This window comes from Nipponia nippon, unplaced genomic scaffold (assembly GCF_047370975.1).
Source record: "Nipponia nippon isolate SJK-2023a ecotype South Korea unplaced genomic scaffold, ASM4737097v1 scaffold_4, whole genome shotgun sequence".
Classification (NCBI taxonomy): Eukaryota; Metazoa; Chordata; class Aves; order Pelecaniformes; family Threskiornithidae; genus Nipponia; species Nipponia nippon.
Genome location: NW_028262358.1, coordinates 23,542,795 through 23,565,122, shown reverse-complemented (window position 1 = coordinate 23,565,122; position 22,328 = coordinate 23,542,795). Strand labels below are relative to the sequence as shown.

General features: G+C 36.8%; 1 protein-coding gene across 1 annotated transcript in view; it reads right to left on the bottom strand.

Moving 5' to 3' along the window:
• Positions 1-22,328, bottom strand: part of USH2A (usherin) — a 391,921-nt gene that overhangs the window by 300,719 nt on the left and 68,874 nt on the right. Inside the window, exons 12-15 of the mRNA XM_087774988.1 lie at positions 20,203-20,844; positions 13,773-13,956; positions 8,451-8,614; positions 4,068-4,226 (exon numbers count right to left, since the gene is read on the bottom strand). Coding sequence (XP_087631114.1) covers positions 4,068-4,226; positions 8,451-8,614; positions 13,773-13,956; positions 20,203-20,844 — 1,149 coding nt within the window. The remainder of the gene's footprint in view (positions 1-4,067; positions 4,227-8,450; positions 8,615-13,772; positions 13,957-20,202; positions 20,845-22,328) is intronic.

The following is a 22,328-nucleotide window of genomic DNA, read 5'->3' as shown; positions in this document are numbered from 1 at the left end:
TTCTAGTTCCTGCTTTAATCATGAACATTAATACAATTATCTTCTTATTCCTCCTTTGCTTGGAAATAACTATTTCAAATGTAAATCAGCATTGTATTAGTGGATCTGATTCAGAAAAAAACCCAAACCATTCTGTAAATTTTCACACCTTTGTTTTTGATTCCTTTCATTGCATAAGACCAAATATTTCACCTTTGTGTGCCTTCACATTCTCACTTCTAAAATAGCACTTAATAGTTCATTTGTGAAGCACTTGATCTTGGAAAGTGAAACGGAAGTGCAAACACTTATTTAAAAGGTATATCCAAAGGCTATATTTACCTTCCTCACCCCCTACTTTCCATTACTCCAGATGGCTTTTCAGCAGCCACGAGCATGAATAGCTCCTGGGTATACCCCAGAAGCAGTTACGCATCTTAATCATCACAGCACAACATGAATTTACATACAATCGTACCACCATACGTTGTTTTGCCTTAAGAAACAGTGAACATGGAGTAATATATTACATGCCAGAGCACAGATACTCTTAAACTTTTTCAAAGCAAACGGAGAGGACACAGCTATTTCTAAGTCCTCTCTGTACATCTGCACTGGCAAGCCAGCCCTGAGTACAACTTAAAGAGGACCACAAAATTATATAGTATTGCTAGATATTCAACCCTTGACATTGTAGTACAAAAGCAGCAGTGTCAGCCCAACAATTGCTTACAGCGCTTCAACTACCTATAGCAATCATAAACTTATCGGTGGACTCCAGCAATAAGGAGACCAGGTAATCTCATCTTCATGCCTTTCAAACCCTTGTACTTCAGGCAAGGTTGCAGAACAGCTCTGCCAGCGACCGCAATGGTTATTGCAACATTCTCGTGCATTAGTAGTCCGCGGGCAAGTGATGCAGCAGATTTCAGTCTTGCTGGCGAGATTCAGCTGTTTCTTTTTCAGCCTTTGGGCTAGCATGTCATTCACAGCTGTGGGTGCAAGTACTCGAGTGTACTGTAGAATTGTTGATCCCTTTCTGAGCTGCATGGACACACCTTCCCTGGCTGAAGTGCTTCTGGGTGCAAGAGCGAGGTACCAAAGCCAATTCGACAAGTGTTAGACAAGACTCTTAGGCTGGCAAGAATACTCAGAGCAGGAGCATGGCAACCAGTTGCTGTGAAGGTCACCGGCAAGAAGGACCTTGCCATGTATCCAGTTTCCAATTTTGTCTCCAGAGAAAAGAATGACCACTGAGGCAGCAAGAGTCAGCGTGCTAGAAACTTGGGAGAGCTGCACTTTATAGGATGATAGGAACCCCATCCTATGGGCCTTCAACTCAAAAGAGCCACAAAGAAGAAAAAGAGCATGCAAGAAAAAAAAAAAAAAAACAAAGAAAAAGCCCAGCGAGACTGCTATCATCAGCAGCAAGTACCACAAATCCTTGTGAGATGACAAAACAGGAGTACCCCCTGAACTAGATTCTAGGACCTCCCCCCCTTCAGAACCCAACCCTTCTCTAGAACCACATGCTGACCTGGAACCTGATCTAGACCCAACAAGCAAGCTAGAACATTCTCTAGAACCAACAAGTGAGGCAGAACACAATCTGGAACCATCAAGCAAGTTAGAACCTGCTCTGGAACCATGAAGCAGTCCCAAACCAAGCAGCAGTCCTGAACCAACACGTGGTCCTGAACCAAGAAGTGAGCTAAACCATGATCCTGCTCTGGAACCAGCAGGTGAACTGGAACCCAATCTAGAACCAACAAGTGAGCTAGGATGTGTGCTAGAAGGTGAGCTAGAGCCAACAAGCAAGCCAGAACCCGCTCTGGAACCAACAGGTGAGCTAGAACCCAATCTAGAGCCACCTTCCTACCAAACCACCAACTCCAGAATTCATACCTGCTCTAGAAACAACTGCACCAACACTACCCTAGCTCTACAACCAACCCACCCACAAAAACCAGCCTCTGGAAAGGACCCGGACTCTAGGGCCAACCCAGACTCTAGGGCCCCAGGTCTAATGTTGACAGCAAGCACATTACTTTCCCCTTTTCAAGTACAGGAATTGGAAGAGGCAGATCACCCAGAATGATGATATTGTCTGCCAGAAAAGTAACCAGCACTATCTCAACATTATGAGAAAGTTCATTCAGTGTTGATGAACACCTGATCACCAGATGGTAACTTTATTTCAATAGGAATATAAGCGAGATAAAATTGGATAAGGCCAAAAGGTAGAAGGTTCTACATTCCTCAGGCGGACAACTCCACCATGTATTTAGCTACATTTATAAATAATTGGAACCAACATGATTTGGAGTTAGAATAGCAAGTAACCTTTGTTTTTTTGTTTTTTCACATTTTAGAGCAAGTATTTCATTTTATCCTCAAGACAAGGATTCATATCTCCTGAGCCTCTGGTTTCCCAGAGCAGTTAGGAAAACATTGTTTTAATTGGGCAGCCTGCAATACTATCAGCCAGATCACCAGGCCGATTTAGAAGATTATTCTTAATTTTCCTTGGGAAGTTCAATGTTTCTATAAAACTCTCATTTAGTCATAAGATAATGTTCATCCAGTTGCACTCTTGGAGTATTTCATAAGCATTACAAATTCCACACTATACTGAGAAAAAAGTAACATTATCCAAAGTTCTGACAGCATTAACAACGTATTCTTGATATTCAAACACCAGTAGATGATTTCACAACATTAATTAGGGGGATTGCAGGAAATGTCAAAAATGTCTTTTGAAACCAAATCTATGTTTTTACAAAATAATGTTTTGTTAAATAAAAACATGCTAATGTCTCATTATACAGCTAAATACATTCAGAATTTTTCACACTCTACCAAGTGTGTAGGTACAGTCACGAAATAACTTCCTCAACAATGCACTCAGGTTCAAGTACATTACAGAGCACAAATTTATGACAACAAAAGTCTAATAGCTTTTCTTTTGAAATTAATTCATATTTTTACTAAAGGTAGGCTTTTAAACCAAATTAAGGAATCGGAATATCTTCTATTAGCACTCTCAGCTTTTTTGTAATGTTTCTTTCTCTCCTCTCAATCACTTAATCCCATGCTTACATGGGGTCGCGTACCTTTCCTCATGGTATGTACTGTGGAGTGCCCAAATTCACAACATAAACCTCAGAGTAATCAATCAACTGTAACACAGCAGCACGCACCAGAACGTAATAATGTTAGGTGCAGTCCAAAGGATCTGTACTTCCACTGAATAAGTCTTTTTTTTTTTTCCTCCAGGGTACATGCCAATAATTAGAAAGACTCAACTTCTGCAAAATATTAATGCTGCATTGGTATGGAAATGCAACAAACTAAAGAAGCTGCTAGAACAGAAATCAGACCTTAGTGGCATTACACAACACCTGTTTTCTTAAAAACCACTTGTGTGCCATATATACTTAAAAAACAGTATCCAAATGCATCTCCTTTTCTTTGATAAGAGGATCAATAGTAGCATAAAATGGCCCTTCCAGCTAGGACAGTGCCGAATCCTTAAGGACTGCCTTCTGAGGGTCCCTTTGCAAGCCTCAGCATGAGAGAAGTGGTGCTGCTAAAGGCAAATCAGGAGCTACACTGATAGCTTAACAGAAGGTGCTAAAAGTTAGAGACCACAAAAAGCTTTCCTAATCTGTTAACAGTTTAAAACCAGGAAGATGAAAAAAGTGAGTTTAAGCACATTATGGTCTCTTCCATTCACCCCAATTCTTTCTCTGTGACTTTGCCTCTTTTAGATTTTGGAGCCTATGTATATTTGCAGGGAATGTTTTTGGTGAGTCAATTAAAGTTTTTCAGATTAAAAAGTAAAAAATCATCAACTATTTTGGGTGACTGAGTTTGCCAGGTTTTAGACTGAAGTATTCATTTCTTTCAAACAAAATTAATAACATAGAACAGTAACTCGCCAAAGGGAAACAGAATAATGCATTCAAAATCACAGCAAATGATAATGACAAAAACAAGAAATAATTAAGAAAAATTGCACATATATACAGATATGTACACACACACAAACACAAAATCTCTGATGTCATCTTCCTATAAATACTCACTATAAGGGTAGTAGTCTTCAGTTGTATAAATTTCAGCCTCATCCCTATACAGCTGGTAAGTAAGCCTGTTAGAATTTGGAGAGTCGGGGGAACTCCACCAAAGACTGATAACAGAGGAATTGAGAACTTCTCCTGTAGGAGGAGGTTGCTGGAACGGAGCTAACACATACACAAAAACAGAGAATGTAAAAATGTAGGTAATCAATAATCACACAAATTTAAATAAAAATGCAAAGAAACTGCTAAATCTTCTTCAAAGAAAAACCATCAAGTAAACATACAGTCACTCAGGCAAGACATTAATAGACTAAACTGATCCATCCAAATGCTCTCCAACAAAGCTTTTTATCCAAGTACATGAAACAAATTTATACATTTAAACAAATGACAAACTTAATCCCCCATTCCGCCCCCCCCCCCCCCAATTAAAGTAAGTACACCACAGTTTTCCAAACACTTTCTTGTTTTGTTTTTTTTTTTTTTAATGTATTTCAAGACCTCTATAAAACGGGAACACGTTTCTCTGGTCATATTACCGAAGTCTATAATTCAATTATAATTTATTTTTCCAGAGGATTCATTCCATTTTAGGATAGGCCAGGCATAACTTCCTCTATTACAACAGAACTGGAAAGTCCAACTAACTACAAGTTTTACTGAAGTGTTACAATAAGCCTACTTAATTAAATAACAAAAAACATGAAGAGGCAAATTTTGAAGGTTATTTAGGCAATTTCCTTCCATTTGTTTCCAATTAAATTTAAATCAATGAGAGCAAGGTGTCTAACATTTTAAGAAATTAGTTTGAGATTCTTATTTAGCAAAATACTACTCTGCTATCACCTCCATTATCTTTGGAAAACGTGCTACTTAATTGCACTAGTATCAACAAAGAGAAAAGCAAACCCGAAGTTCACAAGCCAAAAGTCTCACATTTTCAGAAAGAGCAGTCAAAGTCCCTCCCATGTCTCTTCTGTAATCCACCTGTATGATCATGGTCCTTTCTAAGATAATGGCTATTACTCTTTTACTCTATTACTATTATTCTAAGATAATGGCTATTAAACTTTATATGCATAGATATGCACATATACATACATACACACATGTCCACATACACATACAGTTTTATGATTGGACTCGATGATCCTAAAGGTCTTTTCCAACCTAAATGATTCTATGATTCTATATTTACGTTATTATTTATATTATTATGTTATTATTTATATTATTTATTCTATATTTATGTTATTATTCAAGTCAGAGCATGAGTCCATACCCTGCTATGAGATCTCCAGCCACCCTGTTGTACTAAGGAAAGCACTACTCTGGCCCTCAGTATACCCTCTCTGACCCTCAGTATATGTAGCACAGAAAAAGACTGGTCTGTTTTGGCAGCTAGTAATTGCTATAGCTTGACTTAAAGGCAGACTGTGCCATTCCCTACCCTCTTTACCAAGGGAGGGAAAACCAGGAGAGCATGGCTCTAGAGGAAAACATTTTGCTCCAGGAATGAGAATAGCCAAGGGCAATACAGAAATCAGCACAGGGAGTAAGCTACCAGGAGCTGGATCCAGAACCACCCAATAAGCTTTTATCCCTTACATTAAGCATTATAGGAAAATATTAACATTAGAAACATGTGGCTTTCCATTAATTTTTTTCTCCTTCTGTTTATAAACTATCATCTCCATTACATGGATATTTGCTTAATATACACAATTCACAGAAAGTTAATTATCAAAATCTGTTCATCCAAGCTAACAGGAGACAAGAAGCAAAGAGCGAGCTTGCAGACAGAAAGCAACATGAGGATCTCAAGCCACACCAGTGATAGACGTAGAGACTTATGCCAACATCAGTGGGTCACATTGCGTATGGGTTTTTAATACAAATCTAAAATGTGAGTTGAAGCTCTTTATTTAGAGCGAGATAACGAAAAGCCCTGCTCCTACTGCAGTCTCTCAGCCAAGAAATAGCAGAAAATATTTCTAGAATTCATTGGATTGAACATAATCATCATCTCCCATTAGAAAACATTTGTTGTTTTGCTGCCAAATCTAGAGTTTTTAAGTTCAGCTGAGTTAGGAAGCAAATGTATGTTAAAGTGTCTACAGGAATAAAGTTTGAGAATCAAAGGAAATAAGTACTCCTAAATCCCTTTGGCATTTTTGAAAGTTTCTCTCTATGTAATACATGCTTATAAGACCTGAGCAATCAGAAATTTACTGGCATAACCTTCATTCTCCATTCTCCGTCTCACACTATTGCATATTGCTCCCATGTGTTTGCTGTTTTGCATTTTAGATGTGTAAGCAAAGTACTGTATTTCAGGTTTTTTATGAAGCATCTAAGATATTGTTGGTCAGAAAAAAATGAAAATAGGTCTTTTGCTTAAAGAATGTTAGTTGGACAGTGACAGCAACTTAGGTTTGCTTCCCTTGGCAAAGACATATAACCAGTAAGGGTATGTGTCACAAAATACTGTTCTGCAATGAAAATAACCACAAATATCAAGCTAGGCAAAGCTCCATATCTGTGCAACAAGTTAAAATATTTTGGTACAAATAACCAAAGGACTGCAATTGCTATATCATTTATGTCCAGAAGAGGACTCCGCTTGTCATTTAGAATACTGCCTGATGTATTTTTTTCTAACTAAAATCTATGATATTATTTATCTATGTCATATTATTATTAATCAATTTTATAGTTGAATTGCCATTGACCTTTATCCAATGTATATCCCAACATAAATAAGTAGGTTGGTTTATGTTTGCAAAGCACTTTGAAGATGAACAGCATCATAAAAGTGCCATGTATTATTATTATTATACATTCAGTCGAAACATCCTACATTTTTTAAAGAAACAACAAGCCAATCAACTATCTGCACAATGAATAGATACTATGCCTTCTACAGAAGAGTATGAGGAAAAACAAAGCAAAACTGTATCTAAGCACTTCTAAACTTGGAGAAAAAAAATCATCTTTGCAAACAAATCAGTCTCTTCGTTCTATCCCATTTATAGCACTGTGCATTCTGCAATGCATATTGTTTGACATTTAAATCGATTTGCAATGAAATACAAACTGGAATCAAAGTGAGAGCTGTCTGTCCTTGTAAATGAACTTTTCGTGCATGTACATCTCTGCTTGCAAATTTATACAGTGTGGGCACATTCCAATGAAGAATGTCATATAAATATACCCATGCAAAATATACAAATGATTCAGAAACGTACTCCAGAGGTCACCTGGGGATGTCTGACCCTGTTGTTGCATTACACATGGCTACCTGAGCTAACTCTCACAGTAGGGCCAGTCTGGCCATTATTAATTAGGCCTGCTGACAGAAATCACCAATTAGCATCTGCAGAGTACCTCAGTAACTGGTTACATGACTTCCAAGACTGGTGTGTTAACTGTGTACAGCAGTAAGTTGTGTCACAGAAATGTAACGCAACTTCTTCAGAATTAGCTGAGGGCCTACCCACACAGTGTGGCATTGCATGGTATGATGTCCTCAAAGCCAGTTTCTGAACATTGAACTGAAGGCAGCTTAAAAATTTAATTTTCTTATTACACGTAATATTTTTCCTCTCCTTCTTTAAAAATCCCTGCCAGCTTAGAGACTGTGCACTGGTGAGAAAATCTGAACATTTAATTTAGACTACTTATGACACAAACAAAGGCTGAAATTGCACCATCTCTTCATATTCAGACTTATTGCAAGGGTGGAAGTGCAGATGTTCCATTGCAATGTGTTTCATTACAACTCATGATTGGACCATCAACATAGCCCTAGTCCCACCTCACACACATTGATTTAGGACTGTTACACCACATCACATATTTTCCCAAACTGACTGAAAAAAAAGCCCCAGGAGGAGAAAGGCAAAGCTACGTTACACTGAGGAGCAGATTTTGAATTAATCACCAGGAGCAAGTCTTCAACAGACCTTCTGTTCTTCAGACCTTCTCAAGACAGGTTTTCTGCCTCCTGTCAATGGCAGGAAAGGGGGCTAAGCTGTAAGTTGTACAAATACTGCTGCATTCCTGTGACTAAAAGGTGAACTCTGCACTGGTCACTACAAAGAACATGATGGGGAGTGCAAGGGAACTGTGGGCCATTACTTCTCCCCTGGGTTAGGCTGCAAGCGTAAGCTGCGTGTATGACATGAAGGATTCTGTACATCTCTCTGGAAAACACTCCTAAGGTACTCACACTGATAATCACCCAAACTTCAGGGACCAGAAATAAGGTGGGGTGGTGGGAAGCCAAAGCCAGTTTTAGTACTGCTGACCTAATTTAATACTCACTAAATCAATAAAAAAACATTAATTTGAAAGACATGCTTTTAAGACCTAACATCCACTTACTTTTACTGCAGCCAAATAGGTTGTGGACATCCAAATTACTAGCATCAGGAACACAGTTGTCACATTTCAAGCCAGTTACAAATTGTTTACAAACACACTGTCCAGTAACAAGATGACAAGTCCCATTAATGGCTCCTGCAGGATGACAATTACAGCGCTGACATCTATAAACAAAAACAAACCAAGGAAGTGAGCAAAACACATTAACGCTCCAGTTAAGCACAGTAGGGTTTTGTTTAAAAGATTCTTGGGTAACATAATTAAAAAATCATAAACAGTTCAGTAGCCTGAGACACGGTAGAAAAATCTATTAGCCTGATAAAAAAACCCCAGTAACTTACAAAAAAGGTGCCCATTATAAAAATAAACATTAAAATCTCAATGTCAGAATAATATTCTAATTTAGATAAAAACTGCTTAGAATTAAAGAGCTTTTACATATATTGATCCATACACAAAAAGGATAATAATGTTTGGTAATAACCACATTATGCACTCAGTCCTACAACGCTTACTCACACAACCTTTCTTGCAGAGCTGTTCAGTGGAACATGTGTAACAAGTTTCATAGGTTTCTGCACAAAATATGCAACCTTCCAACTTAAAGGAAACCAGGCTTTTGTTGAAAAAGAAATCAATTAATAATTTCTTGTCCACAAAGGCAACTTGGAGTTGAAAAAAATAACATGCTATGAATAAAGGAGAATGAATGTAGACAAAAATTGGGAGGAAAAACCCTCAGATTAAAACAATGAAAGGAAACAAACTAGCAGAAATATGAACATTACAACAGAAAGCACATTTTCTTTGCAGCCTGATGGACAAAATTGAAAACAACTAAAAAGAATATTCAATTAAATGTGTAAATTAAATTATTTTTTAATTAAAAAGAACAAAAAAATTAAAAGCATTGGTATCACACAAATGCCACATTTCAATTCTGTAAATCTCTCTGGCATCAGTAGAGTACTTTTAGGATTAATTTATGCTTTGGCTTTTGCATGTAAAAACTCTCACGATCAACTTGTTTTTCACTGGATATACTATTTCCCCACTGGCACTCATTTATAGCAGGAGTACCAATGTCAGATTATGCAAATATTGAAAGACTCGGAGCATCTCAGAAGTTAAGCACAGCAATTTTTCCTTACTGCAAATATTGTTATGCTACCCATTTCAATACAGACTGCCATTATTGGTCGTAACAAAGTCAACAATGGCAAATAAAACTTCGTACTTTAGATTCTAATTTCACTATATTTTAATTGCTGCAGACTAAGAATTTTGAAAAAACATGGACTGGGAGAAATGTGGGACTGTACAGCACAGCTAAAACATACTGGGAAATCTACACATCATTCCCCTTGACCTGAGCTGGAAAAGTCCCATTCTCAGGCATAAGCAACATCAGCCTAGAGGGAATCTTAAATTACTCCAGATGCCAGGTCCCAAGATGATGAAGCAGCAAAAAGACCTTGAAGAAGTCCAAGGGAGAGACAGTCATGCCACGTCCCCTTTGCTCTGCTAACCCTAAGACTAGACAAGAGTTGTTGATTTATATTTGGCTGATCTTTCCCCTTGGCCAGTTTCACCAGATCCAAGGAAATAGGTGGTGGTGCCTTTACACAAGTTACTTTGCCATTTTTCCAGTCATCACCATCACCTTGGTCTATCTCTTCCTATCTACACGAAGACAGAAATAAAAGTGAGTTCAGTATGTTTTAGGTATCGGATTTTTAAGGCAAGGGAGAGAGGAGGGGAGGGTGGAAACTGTTTTCACATTAGGGCACTAAAATTCAGGTCAATAATCAGTGAAATAGACATTAAATGTGACAGATTTTTAAACAAGTTTAAGAAAACTCTTCACATACATTTTCTGCCCATCACAGAGCTCTCTGTATTAGAGTTTCTTTACTCCACAGCAGCTCGTGCTGTGTGATCTCCTGGGTAATCATTCAACACCCTTAAAGAGGCTGATAAAAGCTAAAGCTGCAAAATAAGCTGCAAATTTGTTTTATGGACTAATATCCTTTTGGGAATAAATAAAATACACTCTCTCTTGGAGACCACTATACTGTAGTTTGCTCTCTTTTATAGTGAAAAGAAAAGGGCAATTTTTTTCAAACTGTATTAAGTCTTTTCATCTGTAGACAGTACATCCAAATCCCCCTTCAAATAGAGGTTTTGTTTAGACTGTTTAAATGTCATGACTGAAAAAATGATTTAGTTAAAGAAAAAAATGAAGACAGAATTATTTGCTCAGTAAGACAGTACTTTATTACTTCATAATTTCATTACATTATGATATTTAGTACATATAGTTTGGGGGGGCTGTTAACAAAAGTGTCTCAGTAGGTAAACAGTAAAAGTCAAGTTTCTCTTACTCTCCTGTATATTACTGCACCTCTTATGAATAAGGAGCCCCTGAGTATTCCAGTTTTCATTATCATTCACACACGAGACAATGAAACGCACATACACGTACAGTCACAGTAACAGTTTTCAGTGCCTGGCAGGGTGGGGCTGCTTCTTTCTGCTTGAAATAGTTGCATTTTCTTCTATGAAAAATGTAGGCTCCCTACCTCCACCTATACTGAATTAGGTTCCAGATCCTGCAAACAACAGCATACATGTTATTGTATTCTATTCCACAGGATTACACATTATATGTGTGTAATCACATGCATCATTTTCTTACACTGTAGAACACTAGAACTGGCTTTGTTGTTATGCATAGTTTATGCTTTTCAGTCACGACTAAGGATTCAGTCAATTAGGGATTTTTAAAAAAATAACTAATTGTTTGAAACTTTTAATCATGTAAGAAATATTTTCAGCATTCCTGTTTAATGCTACTTCTTCAAGATACTCTGAGTCAGATATATTTGAGTTTTATTAAAACAGAATTATATATAATCAAGGAAAACAGACTTTTAAAACGTGGAAAGAGCAATGTCAGGCCAAGACGAATTGCAATATTGATTTTGTGAGGATAAATGGTTTTTGTAATATTAATATAGAGAAACCTTTATTACATTGACTCTCTAGGTGCAGTTAGAGCCTCTCCAGCAATCTGTTTAAAATCTTCATTTTTCATCCTTATGGGAAAACCTCACTTGCTAAATGGATTTCATAAACAGTAATCTGTCAAGATATATATATATAGATAAACAATTTGTGATGTTCATTGACCAGTTCATTATAGTAAACAATACAGAGGTAAAGCATTTCAAATGTGTACCAATGCCCACAACCATTACAGATCTGTTCAGACCACTGCAAACATCCAGTATCTCCAATTCTTTAATTGCCGAGGAAATTTTCCTGCTTCGTAACCTGAAATACATTAAGAAATATGGAGTTCCTGTTTTGTCTCAAAAATATCAGAGAGTAAATCAGCTCACATATACATTCCTCTGAGAGTGGGAGAATTTTAAAGCCTCACAGTCTCTGTGTGTTACTATTTTTGTGTCTTTCTGCTATTGTGCCAAGACAGATATGTCTTTGCCACAACAGACAGCTCATATCCTTCTCGATCTGTAACCACGCAGCCCTTAAAAGAGACTTGGAGCAAGGATAGTTCAAATGACTTTGCAACTTTACAAAGAAAGAAAAAGCACATTACTCTTTTTAAGAAGATATTAACAGTTAAAGAAATGGATTAAAATAGATTAACAAATAAGGACCTGGATTATCATTTTCAGTGGATAAACGTTTCTGCCTGAGGAACAGAGGTACGCTGCCTGAGTCGATGCTAACTAAAAGGAAGCCAAGCATATGCAACACAAGTTAATCATGTTAATGTACTACAGCAGCAGTCTTCAATACTGTCACGAGGATTAAGTAGTATTAAGGCATTAAAGCCAACTCTGATTCAAATTCCAGAACTGTAAAAACTTTCTATCTTTACACGATCTGGATCTAGATAATTCTAAGCATTTCCACATTTTGAATTTCAGAAGACAGCTCAAAATGCAAATAATTGGAGGCCAATATCTAGTTGAGGAGAGCTATTGCTTAACATAGACATAAACCTCTACATCACCTGCTACAACTGAGGCGGGGGCGGGGGGCCTGAAATCTATTCCAAGTAACTAAAAAAAAAGACCATTAATAATAAGGAAAATATATTTAAAAGGGAACTTTAATATTACACAGATTTTATTCCTTATCATTAGAAATGACAGGAAGTGAAAATAGGAAGTCCTTTTTCCTACAGATTACTTTATGGCCATTAGCAGATGCCTCTGTGACCCGCACCAGTGAAAAATAATTTTTAAAATCTCCTAATGAGTGACAGTAACATAAAAGTTAAAGTGAAAAATCTGCAGAATAATGTCAAGTATATGCAAGACGACACTGATAATCACCGCCTAAAAGCATGTCTCCCCCACACTAGCTGGGGGAAAGGAACACGGGGAGGGGAATGTTGTACAGATTTTGCTTCTGTCTGTGGGTTGTTTTTTTTTTTTAAAAAGGCAAAAATATTAAATTTAACAAAACAATTTAACACCATCAGTCTGCATGAAAATATGATAGCATTAGAGCTGTGCAATCTTTCTGGACAATATTTAAAAGGAAATTGAGATTGTGAGGATTAAGCAAGAAAGATGATCCTGGGAAACAAAGATAGAGCAATAGTTGGAATAACAATGTACTACCTCTATATACGTTTTTCCCCTTACATTCTAGGGAATATATCTATATACTTTCAGTGTACCTAGAGGCCTCAGGCTACATTAGATAAACAATTTACCCTGTAGCACATAACTAAATGCTGAAAAAGAATACACTGCTTCAGAAAAACAGATTTTTAAGAGGAAAGGTGCTGTAGATATTTCAACTGCTGCTGCTGCTAAAAGAAATTTGGAAAGACAGGGATACCTAATTTTTCACATTTTTTTCCCATTAAAATATCTTCCTGAAATCTTCAAAAGCATTCCCTGGTTATAAGAATAGCACATTACCTGTATTTTAATAGTCAATGATTAACACCTCGGAAACCAACACATCTTACTGAAGATGCAGAGGAAATCTAGAGAAACAATTGCCAAATAGCTATAACATTAGATGGCATTAGCTTTATAAAGTTTTCATGTTGTTTTACTTAAGTCTGTGGCAAAACTTTGATTTCCTTCAGCTCATGGGAGCACAGAGGGTTGTATAACGTAGCACACACAAATCAGACTGCACCCATGAATTCAAAGAAGGATTAATGTAACTAGAGCACATCTTTCCATTGTCACTAAACCTTTGAATGAGCTACTATGAGAAAAATGTAAGAAGGAGGTTATAAGCAACCTGTAAAAAAGAAACACTCACCTCCCTGTGACAGAGTCAAATCCAAAATAAAGTTCTTTGCAACGTTCACATGTCTGTCCCGTTACAGAGGCATCTTGGCAATTACATTGGCCAGTTAGTTTATCACAGATCTGATTCACTGAACCAGCTGTGTGGCACAGGCATGGCAGACAGCCAGTGACACTGGATGGAGAAAAATAAAAACCTGGAAAAGAAAGGGATTTTGAAAATAGACAATATGCAAAAAGTGAATACAGTAAGATTATTATTATTAACTTGTGTATAATAGGGGATGAAACAACAGAACTAAACCTTAGGTAACAGGCACATCAACTCAAATAAAGCAGTACAGTCCTCCTGCAGAGCTGAGCTTCTAAATCTTCTCATTGGCACTTTGTAAAGCTATTATTCATCCTCCAGTTGCCAACTCCAATTTTTTATTCTCTCTCTTCAGACTTTATTTTAGACAGAGGAAATGCAAAACAGGGGGAGTACATTAACGTGTCTGTGGGGAAAGTAAAGACCCAAGGACATGAGAGGTACTAATGAATGCACCACAAGCAGTAGAAACAAAAAATAACACGCAAGATCAGACATTTATCCATTCTAGTCTGGGATCTCACCTCTGACAATGGCCAGTTGCAAAATGTAAGAAATGCACATATTTTTCTTAAGTCAGTCTTTTAATCTTTCTCAACCAGTGGTTGGCTTAACCCTTGAAACATGAGGATGTTTCTTAGAAAAAACCTACATTTGATGAGTATTCCCAGGTCTATGTAAAATTTATATTTTACTCCTCCTCAACATATAGCTTGCATCCTACACAAATACTTTTATAAAAACTAATACAGTGATAAAAGGAATTTACTTATCTGCTATAAAAAAATCTTTCATTCTGAATCCCATCCTTCTGTTCCTGTATTATTTCCAATTATGAACTAGAGCATTAATTTCACCTTCCCCACAGTATATTTAGTATGCTTCTACTATGCTATCTTTCATTCTATTGCCCTCACAAGCAATCTCCATCTATGCAAGCCTCTAACAGATTACTGATAAATACAGTTAGATAGAGTTTACACACCTCTAATCTGGTCATTGAAGAATTTACCCATTATTCATAGCCTCACCTAAAATTTCAAACAAAAGAGCTTTTAAGCACATTTTTTTGAATGATGCTGTACCACTTGCATAATCTAGTTTGCTAAATATGGACTTCTTCCATTCTTAGTAGTTTCTTTTCTATATGTCTGATCAGAAGACAATTCAAGTAACAGAATACCAGTAAGAAATATAATTACCTAATTTTCCAAAATTATTTTCTATTGTTACCTGATTATTAATGGACATTTTACTGGGTTTTTCACACAAATTGTTCTGCTTCCCCCCCCACCCCGAGTAGTACAGTTGATTAAAAATGTAGCAACATGTATGAGTGCTGCAAATGACATGGTAACACAGTATTAACTGGCACTTGTCAACTGCAAGTACCTATCTTTGAACATCAATCCTAAAATAGGGCCATTGATAGGAGTTTCTGTCTCTCTCAGCTGGTTACTATTAATTATTATTGCACAACTTCAACAGAAGAATTTCAACCATTACTCCAACACGCAGTAGTTGCACAGACTTCTCAGCCACCTTCCCTCTCTCTCCAGTTCAATCAGTTTCTTCCTAGTCGTGTTCTCAGTTACCAAATCTTTTCTGCTGTCCAACAACTTTCTGATGTCCTGCTTTATAATAAAGAGCCCAAAATTGTATTGTAACATGTCATATCACCCAAGGCCTTATTATTTATTTTGTCTTACAAGAGATAGCTTTATATATACACCCCTAGGGTGGTATTCTCTCTCTTCGCAGCAGTGTTGCACTGTGAGCTCATATCCAAATAGCAGAGGAACTAAACAAATTGAAAACATTAGAATTTTACTGCTCAAACCCTTGTTCAAGTTTAGCCTCTGGTCCTCAGTGAGATAAATCTCAAGTGGACAGTGAAGTGATATCAGTCTCCAGTTAACATACATTCGCATCATAAAAAACCATGCTGTTGGCACTTTATTCCAGAGAGGCTCTGAACTGAGCCACCACAGAGACTGAATAGCTTGAAGTTATTAGTGAGGCAGCATGTATTATCTCATACTGCAGTTGTCTGCGCAGTACAGTGCCCATCCTGTGCATAAATAGAGGAGACCATTTCCCAGCAATGTCACTCTTGAGCGCAATGAACGACTCCACTCAAAGAACGTAACAGGAAGATAGGAAACAAGTTTAAGCCTGGACTCCTGCAGAAGGTCAAAGCACTTCTTCAGGACCCAGTTTATAGTTGCAGTAAATGATAAGCACTCAGGCTACAACAGATCTTTGGCCATCAGAAATTGTGCATGAAACTAATGTCCAAGAAAAGACTATAGTGGGTAAATAAGTACATCTCCAGTAAAGAAATTAATTTCTGCTGAGCAGGATTGATCACTATAGAATATGTTGTTTTTGTCATAGCAGAGAAATTCATAATTATCAAGAATCTATACATGAATGTTAAACATCCTGGCTCTCCTAATGTCATATTGCCTATGCTACTGTAGAGCAGTAAAGGACTTGGTATGACATTTTTTGATTATAATCTTTTAGAAATGATCTAAAAGTTTAACTAAGTTTCTGGATACTACCACAATATATTTTTCAGAAGTAGCAAGTAAAAATTTTTTTAAAGTAAAAGTGAGAGATGGGAAGATGGGAGAGAGTCCTTCTCTCAACTAATTTATAAGTAAATTAATTAATGTGATTAAATGTAGAGGAAAACAGAAGAGACACTGAATTAAAAATTCATACTGTTTGTCATAACCATTATTATTATTTACTTCCACCACCTAGAATTTGGCAAGAAAGAGTAAGAAACAACTTAATGCAAGCTTAATTTATAGCAAGGTTAGAAGGGCTCATAAAACTTGCTTTATGAAGGATCCACTGTTGTACAATAGAGCCAATTTCCAATTTTAAGACAGTGACTGCAAATCTCTACAAGATCTAAGTATATAACTAGTATTATGCTTATTCTTTTTCAAATTTTTTTTTCAATTCAACCATAACTGATCATATTTGTCAATCAAATATACTCTTCAAAAGGAAGAATGAAAGTCATAGCAAAGTATTCAGCTTTCTTTTTTAATCATACTCTTATTATTTCTCCCACTGTATATCTCATGGAAAAGGACACCCGAACAATTCCTTAGGACTTTTACATGCTTACCAACTATGGCAGTAATGCTTATTTCTTAACCACAATCTGTGCTTCAAAATGCACAATTAACAACACTGACAACGTTGTCACAATATACTTCACATCTTTCTGGCCAAGAAGAGAGGTAATATGTACACAAAAGCTCAGTATTGACGCCCGGCCACACATGCTACATGCTGACTTACATCTTTTCCATACTACATACCACTTCATGAAAAGCTGTGGTCACTGAGTAAAGAACTTACAAAATTTTTTTTTTTTTTTTTTTTTTCTTCTTTTAAACAGCTTGGATCCTGCTATGGGAGCAGCAAAGACCTGTGTTGAAAAGGATTTGTATGGCACAAATTCCGGTCGGTGTGGCACCACAGCCCTGGAATGAGGTAGGGACAATCTATTCACAACTATTTGGGGGTTGGAAAGATCCTTTTTCTACCACTGCAACATAGGACATCTCAAAAGTAAGTTTGTATACAAGGTAAAACTGCTCTTTCATTTGGTTTCATGTTAAAAATAAGCGTTCCTTTCTTTGCATACACCACCAGGTTAAAAAAAAAATTAAATGTATAGAACTCTACCAAAAATGTTACTTGTATGAGAACAAACTGGAGGAGAGCAAGTCATGGATACAGTCTAATAGATGAAACACATGGCTGAATGCTCTGGAAAGAATTATTTAAAAATAAATCTCATAATAAGATGATAAATTCACGTCCGGTTTGAATTTTTCTCCATTGGCAACTCTTCCTCCATTAAGATTTTGGTAACTTTTGGAAACCTCTCAAATTTTACCAAAGCACACAGAAGAAGTGCTATAATGGGAAGTTATTTTAAATAACTATAACAGACTAACTAAAACAGACTTATAATTACATAGACTAAAAAGAAAATAAAAAAAACAAAAACCAAAAAAACAACAAATGACATACGACCTGTGTTCCACTAAAGGAAAGCTGGACCACAGAGTTGAAATTTCCCAACAGCCTAAGCAATCCTTAGTATGTTTTTAGGGCTGCCAGTTTTAACTAATTAATTGTGTGCTTTTAATTAGGCTGTGTTGGCTACATATATACTTGGAGTATGTTTTCTTATCTTTGTCCCAAGACAAAGCCTTAGGACATGTTTATAGTACTTGAAACCAGTTACACTCTTCCATACTTCTACAGCTTAATACCAGTATTACTAGCAGGTTATACTCACCCCTGTTTTATCTTTGGAACATGCTAACAAAGAATATTTATATAAAAGTTAGCTATATTAAGTGTCAAAATGAGCTCACAATAGAATCAGCACTAAAATGTCAGTGAAAATACACAGCATGCTGTGCTACACTAAGAACAATACAATGCTTTTACAATGATAAGGATTTACACTTTCACCTGCAGAAGAGAGCTCCATGTTCAGCACGTACATGCTTATAGTTATTATGTAGAAAATTTAAAAATAATTCTTCCAGCAAGAAATTTTTTTTTTTTTTAACAATTGTGGAAGTATTCCTTTGAGTGCCATGTAAGCTTTTCTACAAACCAGTCTGTTCATACTATCAATTAAACCTTTTTAAACCATTTAGTTCTGCATAAACCCTGGCCTTTCTTTTTCAAGGACAAGGGTGGTCACTGACTCGGGAAGCCTTGACATCACTCCTCTGCCGATCTCTGATTAAGTGGCTGCTGTAGAGGGTTAGCAGGTCAAATAGCACTGGAGGAGGAACTAAGAAAAACAGAACGCTGCCTTATTTATTAGTATATGTACCTAAAATAATTTAAATGAAAGTATTTTTAAAAATACTTAATGGAGGTTAAGCAGCTTTTTTAACCCCTGTTCCAATTATTGAATGGCATATTAAAACCAATGGAGCTATAATGTACCTTTTAATGTGACCTGCTACTTTAATAAATTGCATATGTATTTAACTTGAACTAAACCTATCTGTTTAATATTATTACTAAAGGTAGGTTAATATTATCTATAGTTTCACTTTACCCACCTACTTTTTAAAACAAAAACATTAACATATAACTACAGAGCTTCCCACTCTGTTTACAGTAATATGGTACAAAATCTTGAACTGATACGTAGCAACTGCAGTATTACCTACTTGTAGGGCCGAACTGTAAGCAGTCCTTATGAAAGCCAGCACATCCTCAACACAGCAAGGCAGGTGAATGTTTTTAAGGGGCAGGTTTGCCAGCCTCAGAGTTTAAGGAACCATCTCTGTACCTCCCGCCATGCTCAGCTTTATGCATGAAGTGTCCTTCTTGAAGAGCTTGCACTCTGCCTTCCAAATCCACATTTTTCATTACGAGGATAGCTGCTGTTCATCAAACTATGCTAGTTTACCTCTTATTCAGTGAATGGGCCATGACAATTTGTATATTTTCTCAATATCTAGAAGAACTAGGCCTAACCTTATTTTGAACATGTTGAAATTGCAGTTGAAATTATACAACACAAATTGTACAACCTCTGGCAGTAGAATAAATATTTGATTGTGATCAGGATATTAATACTTCCTTCTCACTCACACAGGAAGAAATGGAAAAATAATTAATAATGTAAGTCAGAGACATGAAGCTGTCTAAACACACATTAAAAATGGTAGGAACTATGATGATATCTGTCCTGGTTTCTGCTGGGATAGAGTTAATTTTCTTCCTAGTAGCTGGCATGGTGCTGTGTTTTGGATTTAGGATGAGAATACTGTTGGTAACACACTGATGTTTTAGCTGTTGCTAAGTAGTGCTTACGCTAGTCAAGGACTTTTCAGCTTCCCATGCTCTGCTGGGTGCACAAGAAGCTGGGAGAGGGCACAGCCAGGACAGCTGACCCAGACTGGCCAAAGGGCTATTCCATACTGTATGGCGTCATGCTCAGTATATAGACTGGGGGGAGTTGGCCGGGGGGCAGTGATTGCTGCTCAGGGATGGGATGGGCATCAGTCAGCAGGTGGTGAGCAATTGCATTGTGCATCACTTGTTCTGTATATTCTTTTATCATTATTATTATTTCTTCCTCTGCTGTCCTATTAAACTGTCTTTATCTCAACCCACGGGTTTTACTTTTTTTTTTCCAATTCTCTCCCCCATCCCACAGAGGCGGGGGGGAGGGTGAGCGAGCGGCTGTGTGGTGCTTAGTTACCAAATGGGATTAAACCACGACAATATCCAACAAAGCAAAACTTACTACATCAAATAGACTGTCTTCCAATTTTCTTACCTGGTTTACACTCATTACACCTTCTCCCTTGACGCTGAGGCAAGCAGACACACTGTCCAGAAACGTGGTCACAAACTGTTCCTGCCAATGTGCCCAGCGCGTCACAGTCACAACGCTGGCAGCCGAGGTGGTTGCTCATGCTGAGGTTGTACGTATGAAGCATGCACTGACTGCACTGAAGGCCGGTTACACCAGCTTTGCAAGGACACTGTCCTGTTGATTTGTCACAAACCAGAGAGTCATTTACTGTACCAGCCTTATCACAGTTACATGGCATACAAACAAAGGAATGATTTTCCTGTACTTTGTGGTAGCCATCTAGGCATTCGTCGCATTGTCTTCCTCCAATATTTGGTTTACATGCACATTGCCCTGTCTTTGCATCGCACACAGTTCCAGAAAACGACCCTGCAACATTACATTCACAAGCCTTACAACCAGTTACATCCAGGCCGTAAAAGTTGTCCATGCAGGTGTCACAGTGAAGCCCTTTCACTCGTTCTTTACAATTGCACTGCCCGGAGAGAGGGTTGCAGAATTGGTTCACTGAGCCATGGCTGTTGCACCAACAAGGCTCACATCCATCTTCATTAGAATATCTGAGAGCTTGAAATCCAAAATTGCAACTATCACACCTAAGACCTGGAAAGAGAAAAGTTATTAATAAAAAAAGGTGAAAAGCTATTAATTTCAATTTTAAAAAAGGATAAGTATATTACACTTGGGAAAAAAAAAGAGAAAGGAAAGGACTAATATTCTTCACCAACATAATTAACAGGAATGACAGGACTGCACAAATCAATTGAATAACAGTGGCATCCCAAAAATCTGTTTACTTTTCCAATTTGTTGCAGAAGCAATGCGTTTCTGCTGGCTTCTCAATACAATTTAAGACACTTCTGCAAGAGATTGTTTGTAACATTTCTAAGACAAACCAGAATTAATCTCTTTGTCCCCCAGAACAGTACCTGTTGCACAATCAATGCTTACATGAACTCTTCACCCTGTATTGTAGAAACACAATATACAGGGAATTGCACTGGGCTCTCAATCTGTTCTGATAACAGATTTATACATTATATTAAAAACATTAAATATACTCTATGACAACACAAGTTAGACTAATTACGATGAATGATTTACTTAACACTGTACTTCAGTTTTAACATTGATTACATTTATGGTAGTGTTTATTGGTAGCCCTTACTGAAAGCAGAAAATGTTTTCCATAATCCAAAATGAAATATTTTTATCTAAATGTATGATTTAGTTAACTCCTGCAGTACATTAAAATCTAAACTGTTTGCTTCATACTTCATCCTGCAGTTTTATTAGCTTTGTTTTCAAAGTCATTGCTTGCTTTATCCCTGCCCCAAGGGATGGCATTTGTATTTTAGTTTATAAAATGTACATTACAAGAAAGCAAACTAGATTATTATATGAAAAATGCAAATTCAGTTATGTATTTTCCCTTGCAATGGGAAAATCCTGCACTATGAAGCCGTCACTTAATTGTTGCATTCAGAAAAATGTAAATACAATGTTCTAGCAAAATATTGTCAGCATTTAAAAACATAAAAAAACCATACAAAAATACATCTAGCAACTTACATGTAGAAAAATAAAACTGAAAATGGTAGGAAATGCATTATACATATGGATAAAAACTCCAAAACTCCAACAGAAGGCAAGTTCCTTTAACAGTGATGAATGACTCACCTAAGGCATATCATTTAATTTCAATAAGGAAAATAAAAAAGGACCACTATTGCTGCAAATTTTAAAAATAACTGTATTGTTAACAAGAATTATGACTCATTTTGAACTATTAAAATTGGTCTACATGGATTCATATCATATCAGTTTTAAAAATATGCGCAGTGCTTATTTGAATATGCCATACATATTCCTGACAGGTAATCTATTCCTAACGATACTGAGGAAGGCCTACAGGGCATCACATTCAATGTTAACAAGTACAGGGGAGTTAGCACGCTTGGCATTTAATTCACATTCTTCTACCTTTTTATTCTAGATGAATGACCTACTTTAATAAAATTATTGGTGCTAATGTATTTTACTGGTGATAGAATCATTAGTAAGATTTAACAGTTGTGTTAACTCTA